Source organism: Melanotaenia boesemani, chromosome 8, assembly GCF_017639745.1.
Source record: "Melanotaenia boesemani isolate fMelBoe1 chromosome 8, fMelBoe1.pri, whole genome shotgun sequence".
Lineage (NCBI taxonomy): Eukaryota > Metazoa > Chordata > Actinopteri > Atheriniformes > Melanotaeniidae > Melanotaenia > Melanotaenia boesemani.
The window spans coordinates 4,345,112-4,368,406 of record NC_055689.1 but is presented as its reverse complement, the minus strand read 5'-3'; the positions used below and the strand labels follow the sequence as shown (position 1 = coordinate 4,368,406).

Sequence of the window (23,295 nt, the reverse complement as noted above, 5' to 3'; positions counted from 1 at the left end):
GAAGATAGGCCTTATTATAAATGATTGTGACCGGTTAAATATTTCTATTCATTTGCAAGATCACACTCATCTCTGATCACTCCTCATTTCTCATACTCATGCTGACACTGTCACTGAGTTGTCCAGTGGGTTTATGTACTAAGGGCTACTTTCATTTAGGTTTTTCTTTTTGTTTGTCTTTTATTGTGTGTGTGTGTGTGTGTGTGTGTGTGTGTGTGTGTGTGTGTGTGTGTGTGTGTGTGTGCGTGTGTGTGTGTGTGTGTGTGTGTGTTGGTGTGTGTGTGTGTGTGTGTGTGTGGTACTTTGATTGTTGTTGTGATACATTGTTGTTGCTGTCTTGGTTATGGTTTTTAGGAACTCCTGGTGATTGTCAGTTTAATTTATATGTAAAAGCTGTAGGAAATTATCATGCATAAACCCAGGCTCTTGGTAAAACTGAAGTAATGAACCCACCAACACACCTCCATGAACAGAATATTTTAATAAATAATACAATGAAAATCAAAAACACCAGAAAATGATTCATGTTTATATTTTTTAGCATTCCAGGACAAGTTGAAACGATGATGTAGACACAAGCACAATTTACAAAGCCAGATGGTGCAGTGTACTCTGTAAGGGGGTTGGACGTTGACTCAAACACCAATAAGTCCAGACACCAAAGTTGACAATAGAAGACTGGAGGGGCAAAACGACAGAGGGTCAGAATTCAGACAACCTAGTCCATGAACCCCCCATACCTCTTTTGCAGCCCACTGCCATTCTCCCACGCCCTTTTCATCATCCCCGCATTCTTGTTGTTGTTGTCTACCAACCATTCAGGCCGGCCTACACGCCTCATGAAGCCTCCGTAACGCTTCTTCAGACCTCGGTCTAACACTGCCTTCAGCAGGTCGGCCGGCGCCACCCCTCCTTCATCCCGACGCATGAAGCCTCCATACCTCTTCACCACCTCTCCTCCATGACTATCCTCCTCACCACCATGATCTCCTGCTGCGCTGATGATCTTAAGGATCTCAAGTCGAATATTTTCTTCCTCATCCTGGTTTTCCAGATCATCTAGTGTTTCCTCTGGAGAGGAGGAACGGCGAGACATGAAACCACCATAGCGTTTTATGAAGCCACCATACTTCTTTGCCATCAGATGTTCAGGCGATTGTTCCGCACCATCGTCATGTGTCATGGCACCTACTGCTTCTTGGTCCTGCTGTGGACTGGGGTCAGCATCCAGAGAAAGACCGTTTTCCTCCTCAAACAAGAAGTCCTGGCACAGACGCAGTCTCTGGCTGTCCAACACACCCTGACACTCAAGAGAGCATGCCTAGAAAAACAAAACAAATATCATTATTACTTTGAGAAAAATGGCTCTCAGGAAAAAAAAGTCACCAGATACCAGCTTCATGTATAATAAAAAGATTTATTACAAAAAGACAGGCATCAAAAACAGATTTCTGGAGAATATCTGGAGGTTTCAGGACCAATGTGAAAACCTAAAAAGACATGGGTGTGACATCCTTATATACCTTTCAAACAAAGACATTCCTGAAGTTCTAATTTGACCAGTCCTGTAGAAACACACATCTTTACATATGACATCTGTGCTGAGTCCAGTTTCAAGGCCCCCAAAAGCCTTATATGGTCAAACCTATGTGTGCCTTCTAAAATACCTCTACTTAGATACCTCACTAATACTACTCATACTCCAAGGGCTTAATTTACCAAAGGTTTGCGTGTGTAAAAACATTTGCAAACTTGATAGCACATGCAAAAACATGTTGCAGCTGATATACTAACCAGACGCATCAAGGATTGCATCTGTTAAATGGACAAAATAATGCATGCAATCCACTTAGCGCATTTGCCCTTGATGAATGTACAATATCGGTGTTTCTGCCAGAAAGCACAAAATATTGGGAGAAGCAGATGCAAATAGATCAACGTAGCACACTCTGTGATTTGCCAAACATGAAACTGATTGCAATGGTTGTTTTTGCATCTATATGTAGGACCTCTAAAAGGCAGGTATTAACTGGCACAACTTTACACAGAAATGGCTGCAGTTATTACTGGAAGGAAGCGGCTAGACACCTCTGAGGTGACAGTGAGACCACATGTTTTCTGATCGTGTAAATATTTTTGGAATGCCAGAGGCAAAGATTATTGAAACATATAGCCGTTGCTGTGTTGAATGCTATGTTAGGCAGGATGGGCTGTTGCTGCTGAGCTCTGGGTCTTCCTGTTCCCGATCTTCCATCCTTGGTCTAAAAGTTTTATTTGTCAATAAAAACTATTGTGCTGTCACATACCTTGCTCTGCAATCAGCTCTAGTGCATTATACTATTCCAGTGATCTGCTCTTTCCAGTTAGTGAGCTGCACAAGTTGCTAAATATTGGTAAGAGGCATCTGCTGTGCCAGCCCCCACGAGGTTTATTTGCCTGGGTTTTATTATAAGTTATTTATTTTGGAGCTTCATCTTATATCTTGTCTCCTCCTCTGTTCTTGTGGTTTTGCCAGCTGCATTTATTGTTAAGCAAATACTCTTCCATATTGAAGTCATTCTGGTGATGTTTAGATTTCTTTGCTGGAGCTCAGCAAAACTTTTATTTTCCTCATTCATTAATATTTATATGTCCATCAGATATCTCCACAGAGCAAGAGATAAGACAAGAGTCAACAAAAGAGAGAGCTCATATATATATATATATATATATATATATATATGATGATTTAGCCATTGACAGGGGGCGTATCACTGAGAAAATGGCAAAAGTTAAATGGCAGCTTTAAGGAACATTGAGGTCAAGGCACATATAGACACAGACCAATTGCCAAAAGAAAGTTGGCATCACAGAATCAGCTGAATGGCAGCAACACAGAGTAGTAAACAGTATGATGCTGGCTGATGTTTGTAAGCACACACGAGGCAGGGCTATTTAACCTGCTACTCAGGTACACTTTGCTCAGAGACATATCATTGGCAGATCAACTTCAGCACCTCTTCCATCTCTACTTTTATACGGGGCACAATGCACAAACAAGTCACATCTGTCCTTGTTTAAAAAAAGGAATTTGTTAAAGAGTCAACTCCTCTGCAGAATTGCTACCTTATTGTGAAGGAATTTGAGCACCCTGTGATCCTTAAAGCTGTGTTGTTAGAGGTATTGAGCCCTGGTAGTGTCTGCCAAGCCAAATTGGTCTTAGAGTAGGTATCAGACTAAGAGCGATAGATCTCGATGGAACAACTCAAAGATACAAAGACCTTGCCCAGAGGAGGGAAACCTTAATGGAGCCAAGCCTGTGTGGGAACCTTAGCAGTGAGTGTCCATGGTCAAACCTTGACTCCTGGTGATCTGCCAGAAAGAGCAACAGGATGCCATCTCCACATAGTCATGTGAATTGTGAGCTGGGTGGCAGGCGAAGGCGGGGCCAATGCCCAGTGTCAAAAACTGGCTGCAAGGTTATGAAACATAACTTTCCTGGCCAAAGGCCAATGATTGATTTTGTAGCTGAATCAACAGATCTATGTCTCAGATACCCAGGGGAAAAGAGAGGCAAAGCTGTCAACTGATCACCACCCTGTAGGGATTTGGATCTAGCTGCTGGACGACCTGGTAAACACAAATGACTGGTGAGCGTGAACTGGGAATTGCTGGCATGGGACCCTGTCAGTGAGGTCTTTAACACACTCCTAGGAGAGAGTTTCTGACATGTTCTGGGGGATGTTTGGGAAATGAAATCCAAATGAGCCATGTTCAGAACCTCCTTAGGAGAGATGACTTCCCTGAGCCGTGGCCAGAAGGTTGTCTGTACCTGTTGTGGTGGACACCAGCAATATGGGAAGCTTAAAAGCTTTCAGACTTGGCTGTCACAGGGTCACCTGAAGCAGTAGACAGGTACCAAAGGGCTTTGTCCAGGTCCCAGATCAGTGGGCCAACTGAATAATGGCGGCCAATATCTCCGTGATTCTGGTGCAGGCGGAGGCTATTTTGTATTTATGTAAGTATGAAGTTATTCACTTATTATCATAATGTATGGGGCAGCATCCTACCTATCTCATCTACCCCTGATGACAGTTATGGATCCAATCATTTGTTGGCAGTTTTTTAAATATTAGCAGTTTTTTAGCCATTATCGCAGACATAGATAGGTTATTTGTGTTACAAATGATGAATGTTATAGATTCTGTGTGTTCATTTATCATTTTTAAACCTCCAGATTAAGCATTATGATGTCGATGATGTAAACAAAATGTTCCTTAATCTGAAAACTGCTTTGGAAATAATACCAGTTATTAGAGAAGTGACCCGTTTTGATTATATTGCTGACTAACCAGTAGCTGCAAAGATTTACAGATAACGTGCTTAGAAAACCTCAAAAGAACTGTACTGCCATTCAGCAGAAAGGACACACATTTCCTAGTCCTTGTGAGGCCATACAGTATCCTACCATAAAGCAAAATATGGAAAAATCACGAGACGAAATAATGTATTTGCTTGATATGAAGGCCTATACAACGCATAAGTTTTCAATAAATGAAATGGGGTCAGATCTTAATTGCCCAGACTGAGCTGAACAAAGAGATTTCAAATGTATAGCTAGTTTTTGCAATGGCCAAAACATTGTTGGATTAATAACTGTAGTAAATTGCAGTAGTATAAGTAAGGGATACCATGGTCAATTACAAAATAAATAAATATTAAATCAATTATTAATACACTAATGTTGTTTTTTACAACTGACACAGAACCTGCAGCTCGGTCGGCTGCAGCTGTTGTATTAGACCAGATCAGTGGAGGGAAGGGAGATGATTGCTTAACGTTATGTTACGTAACACAAAGCATCATTTCAGAGGGCATCTCTTACAGCTTGCGTGTGTTAATGTGTTAACTGCCCATACCGTGGTTTTCTTTGTGTTTACCTCGTCTCTGTCATCCTCTAAACCCTATATTCTCAAACTGTGGTACGTGTACCACCAGTGGTAAGCAAGAGCCCTCTTGGTGGTACTTAGAGGAAAGTCATAAATATTTTTTAATAAAATTATTTTTAAAATATATAATATTATCAAAAAAGTACAAAGCTTAAAAATAAAATACATACAACACATCATTAAATTTATATTTAAAAAAAGGATTGTTTTCCTTTTGCTTCTAATATTAGCCTGCTATGTTTTCCGGTTCATGTACTTAGCCCGCCCGTGGCTGGTTATGAGTTGAACTGTGTGTGAAACGATAAACAACGGTCAAATGTAGAGAGGGAAGATAAGTGGTTCAAGAACACTGCAATCGTGGTTTCAAACTGGAACTATTACGAAGAGGACTGCAGTTCAGGAGGAGAATATTTCAAGCAGCCGCCTTGAAAATGAAGAGGAGGACGACAGTGAACCGAGCATAAGTGCTAATGGCTACTTGAGAGGCTCCAGTCAAATGTCCATAGCACCCACTAGCACCAAGCAGTGCAAAACAGTCAGAAAATATGACTCCAGTTACCTCAAATTTGGATTTAGTTGGTGCGGGACTGACGAAGGACTGAGGCCCCAGTGCGTGGTTTGTGGTGAAGTCCTCAGCAATGAATCCATGAAACCAGCATACCTAAAACGGCACCTTTTAACCAAGTGAACAAGTGGAGCGCGAAACAAGTGGATGAGAAACCCATTCAGCAAGGGTTTTACTGTTTGCGAGCAGGAGAGTTTAACTGTCTTGTGATGAAACACTGAAGACTGGTTTAAAAAAAAAAAACAGTCACTGTTGGACTTTTGGATACAGCAACTCTGGGAATACTCTGCGCTTTCGGATAAGGCCGTGCGCTTCCTCCTTCCTTTTGCGACAACATATCTGTGCGAGAAAGGCTTCTCTTCACTTGCCGTCATTAAGACTAAATACAGAAGCAGGATGGAGGCTGAGCCAGACCAGAGACTGAAGCTGACCACCATCGAGCCAGACATCACAGGCTGCGTGCGCAGAGACAGGCGCACCCCTCTCATTAGACGTATGTAAGTAGATAATTGTCATTAATATGCTGGCCGGTTCTTGATAATTGTTAGTGGTTCATTGATCCCGTTTTTCATGCTATGTTGCTACAGGTTTTATTTCTAAGTAGCAGAGTGTTAACAGGACATGATGGTCAAAGCAGGACAGAAAGACTGTATTGAGTCTAATGTTTATACAGGTGTGCATTTATTATCCCACATGTGAAATGTGACAGTGATGACAAAAAAAGGTCTTCGTGTGTTGTTCATACAAATATAATGCACTGACTTTTCTAATGTGAAAATTCATTCTCGTTTTGGATTCGTGATTTCATGTTGTAAGATTTCAGATGTTTCATAACTTTATTGCTAAAATAATCTTTGGAATTTGGACCATTTCTAACCTTGATTAGAAGAGTATTTTTTCAAGAAACAGAACACTTCTGGTTCCGTCAGCCTACTGTGTGTGTGAATGAATGAAATACAACTGCTATTTTAATGTTCTGGCTTGCTGTGTGTATAACAGGTGAAGAGATGCCGCACCTTGTTAGGATGAGTTTAAGTGCTTGTTACAATGCAACAGTTTTGTACAGTGTGGCTGGCAACAATAATCAATAAATAATCCTCAAATTAGGAGTTAACATGCCTCCTTTATGAACTGTTCTTTAATTCATCCATTAAGGGTCGCGGGTAAGCTGGAGCCTATTCCAGCATTAACAGGTGAGAGGCAGGTACACCTGGACAGCTTACCTGTCCATCGCAGGGCCAACACATAGGGGACAAACAACCACAACGGTGGGAGGAAGCTGTAGAACCCGGAGAAAACCCACATATACATGGGGAGAACATGCAGACTCCACACAAAAAGGCCACAAAGTTCGAACCTCCCCCTCCAGCTGAGATTCAAACCAGCGACTTTCTTGCTGTGAGGCTGTGGTGCAAACCACCACACCACCGTGCAGCCCAGTTCCTTTATGAACTGTCCATAGCTAATAGCTATGTATGTTATAGCTTAATATGTTTGCTACTGTTCAGGTTTTTCATGATGGTGGTACTTGGTGAGCTCGATATTTTCTCATGTGGTACATACTGTAAAAAGTTTGAGAACCACTGCCGTAATGAATAGATGGACAGTGGCTTGCAAAAGTATCATACCCTTTGAACTTTTCCACATTTTGTCACATTACAACCACAAACATTTATATATATTTTATTGAAATTTTATGTGAAAGACCAACACAAAGTGGCACACAATTGTGAAGTACAAAGAAAATTCTACATGATTTTAAATATGTTTTACAAATAAAAACTGAAAAGTGTGATGTGCAAAAGAATTCAATCTCCCAGAGTCAACACTGGTTAAGAAAACTGTGGTTTTCTTTTATGAATTGGTTTATACAAACACAGTTATGATAACTTAGACTAATGTGGATCATACAATGGATTTGTTTAAATTGGATTATAGTTGGACTACAATGAACCAGATTATGTTTGTAAGTGACTTAAGATGACTTTGTTGTGAATTAGTGTTACACAAATACAGCTAAATTGAACTGAATTTAACTGAACTACCACGAAAGCAGACCTCAGTGATGAAGTCTCAAGAAGTCTCCAAGTCAAGTCTAATTTACACTGGGTGTGTGTGCGCTGCGTTCCGGCTGCACCGCAGTTTCCTTCTGACTTCTGTGGCAGGTCGATCCACACCAGGAGCATGTCAGGTGTGGAGCGCCCATGACAGCAGTCTACCTAGCTGGATCACAAAGTCACAGGGAAATTGGAGAATCTTGTGACTCTCCACTTCCCGAATAAATGTATGTTGTCCATGATGAAAAAAAAAGAGAAAAAAACAGTGAGACACCCTGACTGATTAAAGACATAATGTTTACATGGATCAGCAGCGCAAATCTGCATGGGGGCTTTTATTTTGAAAATTACTGGAAGCTTTTACACTGCCCCTGTGTTTGATTTTCTGTTTGCCCCATGAACTGCTGATTTGATGTGTTCTGGGTGTGTGCTCCGTCAAAAATAGACTTATGTTTAGGCATATGTTTAGCGGAGAGCTGCAACAAGGCGCTTCTGGGATGCTTCTGAGGCGCACCCGGTGTGAACCAAACCACTGACTAAAACGGCCACGAATAGCTGTGGAGGCTGCGCTGCAGCCGTAACACGGCACACACGCACCCGGTGGAAATTGGGGGTCCAAAGTTGGCCTGGACCAGGCCCTTGGTTAAAAGACAAAGGTAAAAAGGCACTATGCAGGTGTGGACCAAATTAACCCACCACTAATGTGGGGGACTCATCCAGAGTTGTTCTGAGCATAGCATAAAGGGTCTTCAGAAGGTATTAATATTCAAACACCAGCTACTGATCAACAGAACAGTTACCCAAGAGAGTTAAAATCAGATGTAAAGACTTGTGTTCTGTCTGGATTAATTGAAAAGTTAAAACTCAATGCTGCATGCATAAACACCGGAAAGCTTGGAACTGTTGACAAGGAAACTTGATCAAAAACACAATCAGACTGTGGAGGACTCATGAGGCCATTACTACTCAAGCTACCATCAAGTGCATCATTAAGCATTTTCATTTACCATGGAGGGGTTCTGTCCTCACCCCTGTTCTGCAAAGACCTGAACGTCCTCAGCCAGGTCAAATAAAGTGGCTACGGAGTATCTCCTCAACAATGATGACACAAAGCTGTGCCAGGATGTCCAAATATCATTCCAACTACATGAAATTGGTCAAATGGTATCAAAGCAAAGGAATATTATGACAGATAAAGGGGTTAAAGTACCAGATGTTACATATAATTACATATTACAATTACATATAAAGTCAACCACAACCAGATAGCTACAAAGAGGAAGGTGGTCAGGAAGAGGAAACTGAATGGAAAGAAAAAACATTCTAGCTTTGGTCACACAGATCCAAGCAGATACCCAGAAGGTAGAACGAGAGGAGGAACTTCAAGACACTGATATTAAGACAATAAAGTTATTTGCATTACATGTAGAGGTTATGTCCAGTACCCTGAGACTGAAGCCGAAGTGGAAGAAGGGTTTAGTATTAGACTGGAATATGTAGGCAGTTGAGTGTGCAGGAACAGCTGTACAGAGTACAACATTAGAAGTCCCAAAGTCAAAGAGGAAGATGCTTCCAAGGATGACTCAGGTCCTGTGGGGTTCCTGGAATCAGACCGGTAAACTGGTGGTGGCTAACCAATTGGTGATGGTAGACAACCCACTGAACACAGGAGGGCAGCAGTGTGTCAGTGCAGGGATGCATGGAAAGCTTGCAGGTTTGTGGCTCTCGAGGACCGACGTTGGCCACCCCTGCACTAGAGGATATGATGTCAGTGTGATGAACGCACGCCAAACACAACAACAATAATGACCAGCAGTGTTGTGGTGCTGCCCCAAACAGTCCTGGCTTGTGTGCAGCTTTAGCACCAAAATGCTCTTCTTTTACAACACAGTGCTGCTGTACCATCACCAGCAGGAGCAAGCAGATATGTCCTTATCTGTGCATGCGCTACGTCTTGTTCTAGCTCTGGAATGTTACTCTTTAATCATCGTAGCGCACCCACAGCCTTGTAGTATGTACTACAGTGGTTTCATGGGGATGTTGAAGTCTTTCTCATAGTTTTCGCCACCGCTTTCACAGTTGAACCGGTTTCGGTGCCGTGTGGAGATAGCCTTAAGGTCACTTTCTTTCACCATCCAGCCATTGCTGCTGAAGCTTCAGAGGATGGGTGTTGACAACTCTATGGCCTCCTGGATTACTGACTACCTGACATTGCAGCAAAATGTTGGAGATCTTTTTCTAGCTTGTCATCTCCAGTGAGCTTTTCTTTGCTGCTATGTGCTGGGGAAGCAGCATCGGAGCAGCAACACCAACAGACAGACTGAATTAACTTAGAAAGAAGGCTGGCTCCATCATCGGGTACAAACTGGACAGTTTTGAAACTGGTGGAGAGGAGGTGGCTGAACAAACTGGTTTCCATCATGAGTAACCCCGACCATCCTCTCCACCACACACTGGTGAGACAGCGGTGTCATGTTTCTGTGTGTGTTTGTCTGAGTTTGCAGGTAGGGCTGAGCAGGTTGCCATAGGGAAGGAGGGCGGTGGCTGGAGCCTCAATTGACACCACCTGCAGATCATCAGCATGCTTGTTAGTCGGCTCTACTCTCTGCTATTTAGGATCTGGCAGGAGCTCCAGTCTTCGCCAGATTGTCATTCTTTGCAGTGTGGTAATCAGGCCTCTTCCTCGATTAAATCTTGCACCTTTTTCTTGGATTGTTGACAGTGTCATCTCTGTTCCACAGCCTAAGACCTTGATCCCTCGGTTAAACCACAGCACCCAGGATCTGGACTACTCGCCCTGCCTGCAACCAAGCTCACATCACCATCCACAAAGAACATCTCCTGGTTCACCCCTCCACCGTCAGTCTCACGCAGAAACACAGTAAGCCGCTGTCAAGCTGACACAACCCGGCATCTTTCCCAGAACCGCAATAACCCTCTGCCCTTTCCTAGGAAGAGTTGCCTGGACCTGGACCAAGCCACCAACACTTCTTATTAATAAACATTATCGCACCTTTCTCCTTGCTGTCTGTGTGTTCTGCTTTTGGGTCCACTTACTGGTACCGCAGCAGCAGGCCGTGTCAAGCGGAGCTCCTTCTCTAAGACTGAGATGCTGTCATATGGATCTTTCCTGCCACAGTCATTACTCTGTTCATTTAAGGCCCATTTATGCGCCGTTACTTACGTAAATAGCAACGTCCATTTCAAATGTTGTCATATGTTCCCGTCCTCATACTTCCATGCGTGTTTTGCATTGCCATGGTTGTTAGTCATTTCCTCCACTAGTGGGCAGTGCTGAGTTCAGAGTTCACTCCCGCAAGCTGATGTCAGTTTCAGACACCGCTTGGCGGTGGTAATGCGTCGCTATAAAGTTGTGTCCATCTGCCCAACACGCCCTAAACACTCATACTCTTTCTTCAAAAGCTTGCACAATTTCTAACGTTGTCCTCCTCTTCATTCTTCTGCATTTTTGTTGCCTTCCTGATCCTCTTCTTCTTATCTGGTTTGTTTCTTTCACTGGCTGCATATCAGCTATTGTGCTCAGCACTGCCCCTGCAATTTCTGGTGGTATTGCTCCGTTTTCTGTGTCAAGCGACGTATAGCTAAGCTCCCTGAAAACAGACAAAATTATGCCCGTAACCTACACATAAGACAGAAGTCTGGGCCTCAACTCACCTCTGGCAGACAGGGAAGAGCTGCTTAGACACCAGGCTTTCTCTCCACTCTATCTGCAGTTTAATCCGACACCTTACAAAGAAGCTATTAAAACCACATCTAACAAATTCATGGGCATAAGCCACAGGGCTGACGTCTTTGGTCTCTTAGAAAATAAATCGTCAATGATTCAAACCTTTGTGGTTGGGGTTCAGATGAATCCGTAGAACAAGCTCCCCGTCAGATTGTTGATTTTCTACTTCTAATGGTCTGTCTCTTTATAACTGATATTCCTCAGGAGGCCATGGTTGAAGCTAGCAGCATTCTGCAGGATCTAGGAGCTGATGGAGGCTGGCTTAAAGACAGAGTAGGACCTTAAAAACAGACTCACCAATAATAGTTTGAGAAGAGTTACTTGATAAAGAAAATTAAGAGGCTGATGAGCTTCAGGAGGACATAGCAAACAGAGATAAACTCTAGTCTGGCAAATGTGAAGCCACTGGATTCTATCTCCGGAGGTGAAGCCAGAGGTTAAGTGACTGATGGAGGATAAGGAAGAATGAGGAAGGGTGAGATGAACAGTGCTAGGTGGGTGATGAGATGTGGCCCTGCTCTCAGCATGAGTTAATCTGAGTTAACATTTCACCAGTTAGAAACAGTGCTGAGTTTGCAAGTCTGATCTGGTTTTATCTGCACCGGAAGAGATATTGATGAATATGAACGTTTACCGATGGCTCATAATCAATGGATGCAGAGAAAGGAGGAAGGTTCCTGTTGCAGGACATTCAGTCCAAAGTCCAGGTGAGGATGTAGATGGAAATCATTGGTTTTACTCCTATGCAGTGTGAATATGAAACAGCTGAAGTGTAATGAGACATGAGAAGGTCCATGGCTCATGGTGTAAAGATGGCTTCTTGTGAGGCCAGCTGTGGATCGGGACATGGTGGCCGGAATGAGGATGGATTTCAGACCTTCTGGAAGGAGACATAAAACTGAATCAGAGTTATGATGTACATATGACCTTTTATGAATGAGTTCTACTACTACTGTGCTATCTGACTGGAAGCTTCAGGGACAACTTGGATGCAAACAGTGGAGCTGAACATTGTCAGGTTAGGTGATATGGTCTTTGTAGAAGAAAGACATCCTATGCCAGGGAAGGCAAAAAGTCTATCCAGTGTGGCCTCTGTCTGGACCTCATGTGGTGGAAAAAGTGAAAACAGTCCTGCTCCTAGAGTTAATAAAATGGCTGTAGACTATCAAAAGCAGCTGTATGAGAAACTCGGGAATTTTCCATTTGCAATTCCGTTAGATGAAGCAGCAGTCAGACGAATCTGCGGTCATTGTTTAAAAATAGCCAAAGGACATTCAGTTGTGTCCAAACTGGCCAAACATTCAGTTTCAAAGGTTGTTCTCTCATTCAGCCCGACATACCTGTTGGAGGCAGCCTTCAGTAGCCTCTAAACAAACAAAACTGCAGCTTGCAACACACTCCATGTTCACAGCGACTTTAGACTTGCTGTCACCAACATCACAACTGACATCTCAGTCCTGTATCCCTGCTTCAGAATATGCAAGCACAAGGTTGACATTAGTTCTTTCACTGACAGAAAGTGACTGGTTGTAACTGTGTGCATACCACATGCAAAAAACTTCCCAGTTTCAGTGAACTGGTCTTAGAGAGATCTCCAGGACTGGGCTATTTGTATAATAGATAATATCTTCTCACTAATCATTCTTTTGGTAAAAGATGTGTGTTCATGCCTGCTCTGATGACCTCTTACAGAAAATAGTTAGCTTATATTTCATGTTCAGCTAAGTTTGTAGATCTTTTAATAAGTTACTTTTATCAAAAGTGAAACAGAAAAAAAATCGGTAGCTTTTCATGCTGATATCAGAGATCATTTGTTCAGTTTCCAGTCCATTTGAAAAAAATAGCAAACACATCAACACACATGTATGCCAAATGTGTCATGCACATACGACATACACAGAAATGATCATTTACTCAAATGATAATTAGTGATATTGCTTATGCCAATAAAATACTTTAAAACTTTAAAATTATAAGCACATAGACTGTTTGTGGAAAAAAAATTCTAATTTCTAATTAGACCCAGATCACGTCTATCTGTGGTCCTAAATCACACACACACACACACACACACACACACACACACACACACACACACACACACACACACACACACACACACACACACACACATCGGATGTTTTTCATCTTAGTCTGAATGTGTCACATTTCATCCAACTTCTACGTTACTGAAGTGAAACCCAGTTCTGCAGCAGAGGAGGCGGGACGGCGGGATCTGATGTAAACACTGCGTGAGGCTTTCTTTATAACGGAGGAAACAGACGATGCAGCAGGACATGCAGACATAGTCTGGTTAAGAGTTCGTAGCACAGAAGACTAAAGACTCAGTCAGCTGATGAATGATGATAAAAGCAGAACTTCTGACTAAAACAGCTGAAAGACCATTTTTAATCAAAGAAAACATGAAACCCACCACTTAACTTGTAAAAATCCACCTTCATTATTATCACTTCTCTTCTTTCATTAAGATTGTTCGTTCCATTCTTCCTTTCCTCTGATCTCCATTATTAAACTATCTGACTCATGTTTCTCTCTTTGCGTCTTAATATCTGGTCTTCACAATTCAATTCCCCCCAGTTATCATTGCGCCCCCCCAGTGGTCAGGACTCCCATCGCCTGGTGTAACTGGATACACTGGGAGACTGATCCAATTCCTGCAGCTGGACCCCGATGGGTCGGACAAGCAGAAGCAGGATCCATCGTTTTCCTCAGATTTAGAGAAAATGTCTGAACTGTGATTAGTTATTTTTTTTCCTCCTGCTGGGGTCTGAACAAGAAGAAAATATTGTCTGAAATATTATTGATACGTTTACATAAATTTATTCACAAACGTCTGTTTTGTACGACACACGAGAACATGAGAAGAAAACATGTTTTTATTATTAAAGGTTGAAAATGCTAAATGGTCCAGTAGGTGTGGTCTTTGAGCTGATAACCATCCCAGTATAAACTGGAGCAGTCATTATGATGACAGGTGGAGGTGTCCTTTTATGAATGAATGAATGAATATGTTCTTGGGTCAAAATGTGGTTGAGGATCTTCAAACCACAGCGCTGCTGCTTTTAGAAACATTCCTGAGACTGAGGAAGAAACTGAAGGAATCTCTGTTCAAGACAGAGTTATGAACTCAGGACTCATCAAGCGGTTCCAGGAGAAAATAATCAGAAGGAAAGACTGAACCTGTCAGCAGATGGCTCAGCTGATCCGTAGCAGCATGACTTAACAACTCTGACAACAGTCTGAAAGGACATGTGGTAGAAACACTTCCCCAAGAAAGCCCCACCATTTCACCACTCTCTGTGTGAAACAACGTAAAGCCAGACTCAGGAGAGAAACCAGAAAGTGTGGCGGCCCCCCGCTGTCCCCGAGGTCTGATTGGGAAGAGGCATCAGAAATTCCTGTCTGATTCTTGCTGAGCTTTCAGAGCTGATGAAGACAGAATTAATGAACTGGAAAATTGAACTGAGGGCATTTTATTGCCTTGGGGAGGAAAATGGAGGGGCGAAAGGGAGCAGCGCCCTCTGCTGGCAGAAATGAAAAATATAGAATAGAACTTGATTGTCATAGCAACAAAAGTGCAATGAAATTACAAATATCCAGAAGATGGAGGAGAAAATGTTCAATTGCTATTTTTCATCTCCAAAAACAGATAGAATCATTTGTTAAACATGTTTAACCGAAATAAAACATTTTAAATATGAAGAAGCATCTTATGATTAAATCTGCAGATGATACTTTATATTTTTAGTCCTTCAATAATAACAAACTTTTACAGTAAATAGCTACCTGTTTGTGGATATGGAGGGATTTATCAGCCTTGTTCTTTTCTAACTTTGTGTGTTTGTGTTTTGGATGAGCTGTTAAATTAAAAAGGAGGTCTGTTCAGATTTTCTATTTTCTGCTCCCTTTCTTTCTTGTATTTGGATGATCTTTTTCTGTTGCTGTTTCGCCTCTAGAACTAATAAAAAATACAAACTCATTCTGCTCAGCAAAGTTAAAAAAACTGAAACTGAATAGTTTTGCTGATTATTACTGAACCTGCCGGATCGATGAATTCAGTGATTTCTGTTTGAAGTAAAGGATGAAGATTATTTTCTGGTCTAATTTGACCATTCAGCTACAATAAGAGAAAACTGACTTAACTCAAACAGACCAGTTTCACCATTACCCTAATGGAGGATGTGTTTAATGTCAGAAGATGGGGAATTTTACAAGGAAAAAGTGTCAATTATTTTCATAGTTAGGCTACGTAGTGAAAAAAATCAGAACATGAAATTAAAATGATAAGAAAAAAATAAGCAGAAACTGGATAAAAGAGTTTCATAAAATGGGAAAAATGAAGCAGAGGAAAAATTAAGGGAAATAAACCAGAAGATGAAGAACATGACATGATAGGATTCAAAAACTTCCAGAAAAACGGATTGTTTGTTTCTGTGAGTAAGTTGCTTCCAAAGCAACAACAGCTGCTGTTTCTGATGTTTACCAGAGCAAAACAGGACTGAAGGGACCTACCAGAGCAGACTGATGTCCGCGCGCGTGGTACAGGCAGAGCGCGCACTCCTTCCCGCATTCCGCTCCGACCACCAGAGACACGCACGCGCCCAGAATCAACATCCATAAACAGCTCCTCTGTGCGCGGGAAGCCATGGACTGAAGATACAGAGAGCAGCATCATTATTATAAAGGTAACTTAAATATAAAACAAAATAATAATAATAATAATAATAATAATAATAAAACTACCTTGATTTAACCTGATAAGTCAACCTTGAATCAATTCGTATTTACAATGAGGCAACAATAAAACAGACAATAGTTCTTACAAAATGCAGGGAGTCAAATTACTGTAACTTAAATACAGTTTTATAAATGAGATAAAAAGCGATTAAACAAGAGGAGCGGAGATAACAGACTATCTTTTGCAATAAGTTTGTAAAAGAGGAAAATGAAACGAATGAGCCAAGTTTTATATTCTGTAGTAAATGGTTCTGAAAACTACTAATTAAAATGTGAAGCGGTTAAAAGTTGTGCAGCTTTAGAGACAAATAAGTTAATGTAGTTTTTCTGGAGAACAACCCTGTGATCACTGCTATGTAAAGAGCGGAGGTAAGCTGGGTTTTGCCGATAAACCATTTATAAATAAACTGATACCAACGGACCAGCCTGCGGGAGTGAAGTAATAATAATAATAATAATAATAATAATAATAATAATAATAATAATAATAATAATAAACTGGATTCTGCTTTAAGTCTATCTAGTTAGTTAGTTAGTTAGTTAGTTATCTGACCTCTTCTTTGATGTAAAAATCAACTTTCTCAGGGTTTTTAGTCCAAACTGCTCCCGACGCTTCTAGCTGGTGGGAGTCCGCTAAGTGGCGCGAGCACGTGCACCCTGAAGACTGAAGCTGGATCGGACCTTCAGACGGCGTTGGAAGTCCAACAGGAACACGAGTTGAGCGCTGTCTGAAGCGGCTGCAGAGTGCGAGGCTGCCGCAGCTGTTCTGCGGCTGTTTTTTAACTTCTCTCTCTGGTTGACGTCACCAGGAGCAATAAGTGAGGAGGAGGATGGTGTGACGTAGCTGCCCCCAAAGCCCACCCGCATTTCTCCCTCCACTGACCCTGTCCACAACTCATCATTTCATTTAGGAAGGAGGAACAGAAGACTGGAGGAATGATGCGTTCAAAGTGCTGTACATAAAAGGTCAATTAAAAGCATAAAAACAGCACATAACAATTAAAATTCAGCTGAAGGACGAAAAGTAGATAAAACAGATGAAATCAAAACCAAGCAATAAAGTTAAGTCTCAGCTAGTTTGAAGTTTTTAAAAAGGATGGATTTTATAAATAGACAGTGAGGGGGCTCCAGCCAAAAAGGTCCAGTCCATCTGGACGGCCAGCAGTGGGAGCTAATGGTGGAGAAGCTCAGATAAATAAAGAGGGACCATACAAAAATTTAAAAGCAAACATAAAGATTTTAACATGGACTGTAATGTGCACAGACAGCCGATGGAGAGAATCCAGAACAAGGTTGACGTTCTCTGTTTTCCAGGTTCCTGTTAGTCATGCAGCAGCGTTCTGAACCAACTGTAGACGTGTGAGTAAGGCCTGACTAATCAGTCAGTAAAGATGGGGGGACAATAATACAGCTGTGATGATAAAAAGGCATGGGTTACAGTCTTTAGCTAAAAAGGAAAAATTAAACGTCTACCAGTTTCCTTAGATGATAAAAGCTCAACTTAATTTGACTGTCCATTCCAAAACCAAGATTTCCAGCTGTGGGTTTAACATACATGGCTAGGTGATGCAGCTCAGCAGGGTTTTCACAAGAACCACCAGGTCGAAACATGATTACCCCCGCTTCTTTTCATTCAACTTTTAAAGGTTTAAGGCCATCCATGTTTTAATATCATCAAGCTAATAGAGGTTGAAATTTCTTCGCCTTAATGCTACATAAACTTGATGAAGCTGTGTTTTCTGATGGGTCCTAGAAGAAGAAGCTGCAGAGAAAAACCAGTGGTCCTAAAACTGAGCCTTGGGGGACCCCACATGACAGAGGAGCAAGACAAGATTCGTACCCTGCAAATGTGACAGAAAATGTTTTTAATCAACAGGAATTATGTGAATTCGTAGAAGCTAAATGACACTAATAAATCTGAGTTTACTGTAAGTTCACAAGGATGTGGAAAAAACTTGATAAATTCCACATAAATTAGAAGAGAAACTTCACAAATTATTGTTTATATTTTTAAACTACATGATGATTTATAGTCCAGCTTCCTTAAAGTAAGAGATGAAGAGTAAACTGTTGTTTATTTGCAGCAGGAAGTTGGTGTGGACGTGGTTTTAGCTAAAATAATGTCAGACCACCAACCTCCGTTACGCTGCAGTAGATGCCTGGATAATAGGGATGACCAGTAACTGGAGAGCAGTCACATGACACCACCAGCATTAGTAAGATCCTTCATCTTCATCATCAGTCACCATTCTAACGTGTTGGTAGTGTCATGTGACTGCTCTCCAGTTACTGGTCATCCCTATTATCCAGGCATCTACTGCAGTGTAACAGTCTAAATTTATAGACAATCATACTCTTCTATCCAAAGTAAGTCTTCAAAATGGTTGTCCAAACATTTTGGAAATTCGGTTGTGAAATAAGCTAACTGAGAGCCAAAGCAGGTTTGTACTTTATTTTTTTTATAATTACAGCAATGTGTAAAATAACACGTAAAAGGACATCTGTGCTCTTTCATTTTGGTGAACCAGTTCACCCAACAAGCAGAGGCCACAGAGCAATCTGCATTTACTGCAGAGCTCCAGTCTCTGGTTCCATAAAGGCTAAATCAAATTTCAGACATTTACAGATTCATAATCTGTCTTCATTTTATTGATCATGACAGGTATTTACAATGGGAACTGTGAATCAGTAATACATTACACTTTAATCACCACATGAAATATGTGACATATTACCTTATACCAAACTCTCTTTGAAGTACAATGACAGGATAGAGGAGTCAGCAAACAAGATGATTAACCACAAAACAAAAGAAGAGTCTGAACCATGAATAGACCACTAACTGTTCTGGTTCAATGACAGCTTTTATCGAAACAGTCCTCTTCATTATGCTGTTCACCTTTAGACATCATCAGACCAAGACCAGATCTAACACATGACAGGTTATTTTGTGCTGTGGTCTACCCACCATTGCTGGTAGATTTTGTTTCTATAAATAGTTTGAAATGAAGGAATTACCATCATGTGATTCTACATAAGTGTTCTGTCTCCTGGGGCCTCATTTATCAAGCTTGGTTAGGAACAAAAACGGGCATACGCCAAATACAGTAAACCTTTGGGATTTATGAAAACCAAACTTGACGGGAAAATTTTCCTACCTCCACGCAAACTCTGACCCAGGTGTACACACACAATATGAGAAAACAGGGACACAGTTTATGTGGAGGCCCCAGCTCCCTGCGACCCTGCGTTTCAACAAGCAGGTATAGAAAATGGATGGATGGAAGAATTCTTATCCATTTGCCATAATAAGTCCATTTACATGACCATCATAATCTGATAACTGGGAGTAATCACATTACTGTAATAATCAGGGGCCTCATTTGTCAAACTGTGTGTAGCAAAGCAAACTACAGGTGCTGTGCACTTCAACTTTCAGATTTATCAAAGCGTGCGCACACACGTCCTACGTCCATTTAGAAATCAGAATCAACTCTAAAGCGAGGGAACGCCTTCCCACGCCCACATGGTGGGTATGAATGGTCAAGTGAACACCTGGAATACATATTCATCACATCATTTGCATGATGGCTCGGGAGGGAAAAGGAGGGAAGAAGTGGAATTTTTCAGGGTGTGAGACAGAAATCCTGATGGACCACGTTGACTAACGTAAAAATGTTTAATTGGTGGGCACGATGTGGGCATTACTGGTGTCAGGAAGACAGAATAGTGGCAGCAGGTGGAGGTGCTGTCATCACAGTGTCAGAAGGAAGAAACGCCAGAGGGATTGGAACATGTGGATGGATGTCTCAGTAGGACATTTGTCTGCCATGCAGGAGACCGAAGTTTGAATCTCACAGGGGTGAATCACTTTGGAGAAAATCGTCTTCTAAATGACAGTAATGATGCCGGTAATTTAGTCATTTGTTTTAATTTATAAAATTAATATGTACAGATACATCTGAGACTGGTAGCAGTTTATTTAGTGTTAAATAATTTTTCTTTCTAGTTGCTGGGAGCTGCAGCAGGGTGGGTGGTGCTCCAGCTGGGTGGGCGGTGCAGAGGGACGCAATCACGCTATCAACAAGGTGGACAAGGAGGTGAGAGAAATAAAGACCGTGTAGACAGAAATAAGGACAACAATAAAAAGCATTGTGTAAGAATAAATAAATAAAGGAAATCCTCCTCTTGTGTGTTTCATTAGCGTTGCATCACTTCTAGACCTCCAGCCTCCAGTCTGGTCCTGCTCTGCTGGAATGAAGGACCACAGCTACTTTCCACACTGTCTGCTACATGCTGGCAGCTGACTGTCATCTTATTTATCTGGATGGATTTTATAACATGGAAGTTTTGTTTCACAATGACAGAACATATTTTAGTGGTTGAGGTTTTTTTTTAATATCATCTCCCTTTTTCCTGATATCTGGAACCACTCATAAGAGTTGCATATGGAAACACATGACGCTTTATCAATAAAGGTTCATTGAGTTTATCAAGTTCATGTGGTACTGTCTATTCTAAAAGTCATTGAGTTTCCTTGGTCCATGTGATACTTCCAGAAACACACCCTAATGCCTAAATTTGCTTAGTACATCTAAATGTGATTATACTGCCTTCAATGATCAGACTTTACAGTATATTTTAATAACATAGATTAAAGTGAAAACACATTACCACATTATGGTGAAGTTGTGCTGAAAACATGGCGTTGTATGGTAAAGTGTTTTTTTTTGGTATAAAAGGCCAAATCAAACATGTTCAACCAACTAAAACAGTCTCAGACCATCTGGATTATGAGGGCTTTTCTGAGTAGTTGATAAAGTTTAAGCATCAGTTCTGGTGATAAACTCCTTCCACAATGAAAGCTGACACCACTTTACAATAAATAATATTTTCATGTGGATCGAACCCACAGACGTCTGACGGAAAAGTTTAGGTCCCTGCTTTTTTTTTGACAGTCATAAAGGTGGAACTTAGAGGACATGATGTTTTCTGAGGTGGTACTGATATAAAATCTGTCCACTGAGTAGAGGACTAAAGATTGAACCAGCTGCGTACTATGAAGAACATACTGAGAGGTAATTAGGTGAGTTGAATAAGTAATCACTGCCACTCCTGAGAGGAAACCCAGGGACAGTATAAAGAAGACCTCCTAAGCTTCCTAAGCTCTGTTCATCAACCTCACTGAAAAATGTTACAGGATTAAAGAAAGGTCGAAGGACTGAAGTGAGAATATGTGATCTGGGCCTTCAGCACTGAAATTTCAGATGATCAATAATAAATATTCTACAGGATGTTGTTCAGAATGATCACAATGACACATCAATATATGACACAGAATGTTGGACAGAGGTGGACTGTACCATTATGCAAAGGTCACCAGCTGCCTTGGGCCCAATGGTACCAAAGCACCCCTATCACATATCCAATTAACTTCTGCAGGGACTATATTTTCATTTTTCAATAGACAGCCGTGTTTTTCTTAAAAACATAGAAACCGAAATGTCATGGAAATACTTAATTAAAGAACACTAGACAGTAACAAAGCTGCTTCATTCACATGCAAGGAGAAGCTGTTCAACAGTGCAGAGAGTTCAAATCTATAATTGTTACAGGAATATCCAGAATTCATCACTCCCTTAGATAACCAACCTGTCTGTTCTGGTCCAGATGGACCTAAGAGCTGCATCCGATATCACGATTAAAAGCAGAGGCTTGCACATGTTACTGGGGTTAAAGAAACTGCATCAGGCTGGTTAAAGTCTTGTTTATCTGATAGATTCCAGTCTATTCATGTAAGTGACGAGTTTTCCTCACATGCCAGAGGAAGTCATGGAGTTCCTCAGGGTTCTGTTCTTGGACCGATACTTTTCACGTCATACATCAGGGATCACCAATTCTGGTCCTGGAGGGCAGTGTCCTGCAGATACTGGATGTTTCTCTACTGCAACATTTGAATCAAATAAAATGGATCTCCAACAGCTTGTTGTCAAGTTCTGCAAAAGTCTGTTAATGACCCAGTCTGTTACGGTGTGTCAGGCAGGAATGCTTTCTGGACCCCCAAGAGGCAGACGCTGAGCAACCAAAAACAGCAGAGAGTGGTTGGGTTAAGAAACAAAAGGGAATTTAATAGAGTCTCTTTGAACAGTATCCAAAGCGCAGTATAAGCCACAGGCAGGATCCAGGAATCACGATGGTTCACGGTAGGCAGAGTGGATGACAGGCTGAGCGTTTGTGTGGAGCTGGCTTGAGCTGGATATGGATGGGAATCAAGGCGACAGGAAAGCAATCCAGGAGGGAGGCGTAGCAGGCAGGGCTGACAGAATCCAACGAACCAGGAACCTGAACACAAGACAACATTAGAAGACACGAGTTGGGATTTTAAGCAGAGATCTAGAGAGGCCACGATATACCAGGAAGTAACTGGGCGATCCGGCGAGGAATGAGGAAAGCTCCGGTGTTTAAGTATGCAGTGGTTGATGGGATGAATGAGGTCCTGGTGTGAAGATCAGCCCAGGTGAGGTGATTGCTGCTGCTGACACTCTCCTGGCTGGGGACAGACATGACGCACAAGACAGACAGAGGGAGCCAGACGCACACACTAGGGCAATCCAGAAACATAAACACACATAGGGGGGACAGACAGGGACCCTAACACAGTCATTTGAACCAGGTGTGTTGCTGCAGGATACCGGCCCATTCAGGGTGGTATTTGCTTTCACTGTTATGTGGATGATACTCAGATAAAGTTCTCCATTAAGCCTAATATAACCAATCAGTTTGTTAGATGGTAAAGATGTATTAAATACATAAAGACCTGGATGACTCTAAATATTCTCCAGCTCAACTCAGATTTAGGTTGTTGTCTTTAGTCCTTCAATTCAACTTTATTTATGCAGCAACAAGTTATCACGGAAGACCCGGAAATTCAGTTACATACAGCGATGGAGATTAAAACAAGGAATGGTTTACTGAAACCGGGGGAATGCAGGGAAGAATCCGGATGCAGTCCGACAGAGACTGGCGGCAGGTTCCTGAGCCGCAGTGGAACACAAACTCCTGAAACAACTCCAGACATAGAGAGTGGGGATCCACAATCCAAAGGCGTAGTAATCAGGCAGGCAAGGGTCATTCACAAAGAGGCAGAGATCAGATTTCTTACCAGGGTCAGGCAGGGCTCAGTGGTCTTTCTAAAACAGGGTCGATGTCCAGACAGGCAATGGGCAGGAAAAGTCTGAC

At 41.7% G+C, this 23,295-nt stretch overlaps 1 protein-coding gene across 2 annotated transcripts; it reads right to left on the bottom strand.

Moving 5' to 3' along the window:
* Positions 1-298: 298 nt before the first annotated feature.
* On the bottom strand, positions 299-16,805 carry LOC121645246 (proenkephalin-A-like). Of its 2 annotated transcripts, XM_041993643.1 has the most exons (4): positions 16,610-16,805; positions 15,832-15,969; positions 1,168-1,321; positions 299-1,071 (listed from the first exon to the last, which is right to left on the bottom strand). In XM_041993643.1, exons 2-4 carry the CDS (start codon positions 15,964-15,966, stop codon positions 719-721), a joined length of 642 nt encoding a protein of 213 aa, XP_041849577.1. In that variant the 5' UTR covers positions 15,967-15,969; positions 16,610-16,805; the 3' UTR covers positions 299-718. The 2 variants fall into 2 exon arrangements, with proteins under 2 accessions (XP_041849577.1, XP_041849576.1); XM_041993642.1 differs by having other exon boundaries at positions 299-1,321.
* Between the last annotated feature and the right edge of the window lie 6,490 nt (positions 16,806-23,295).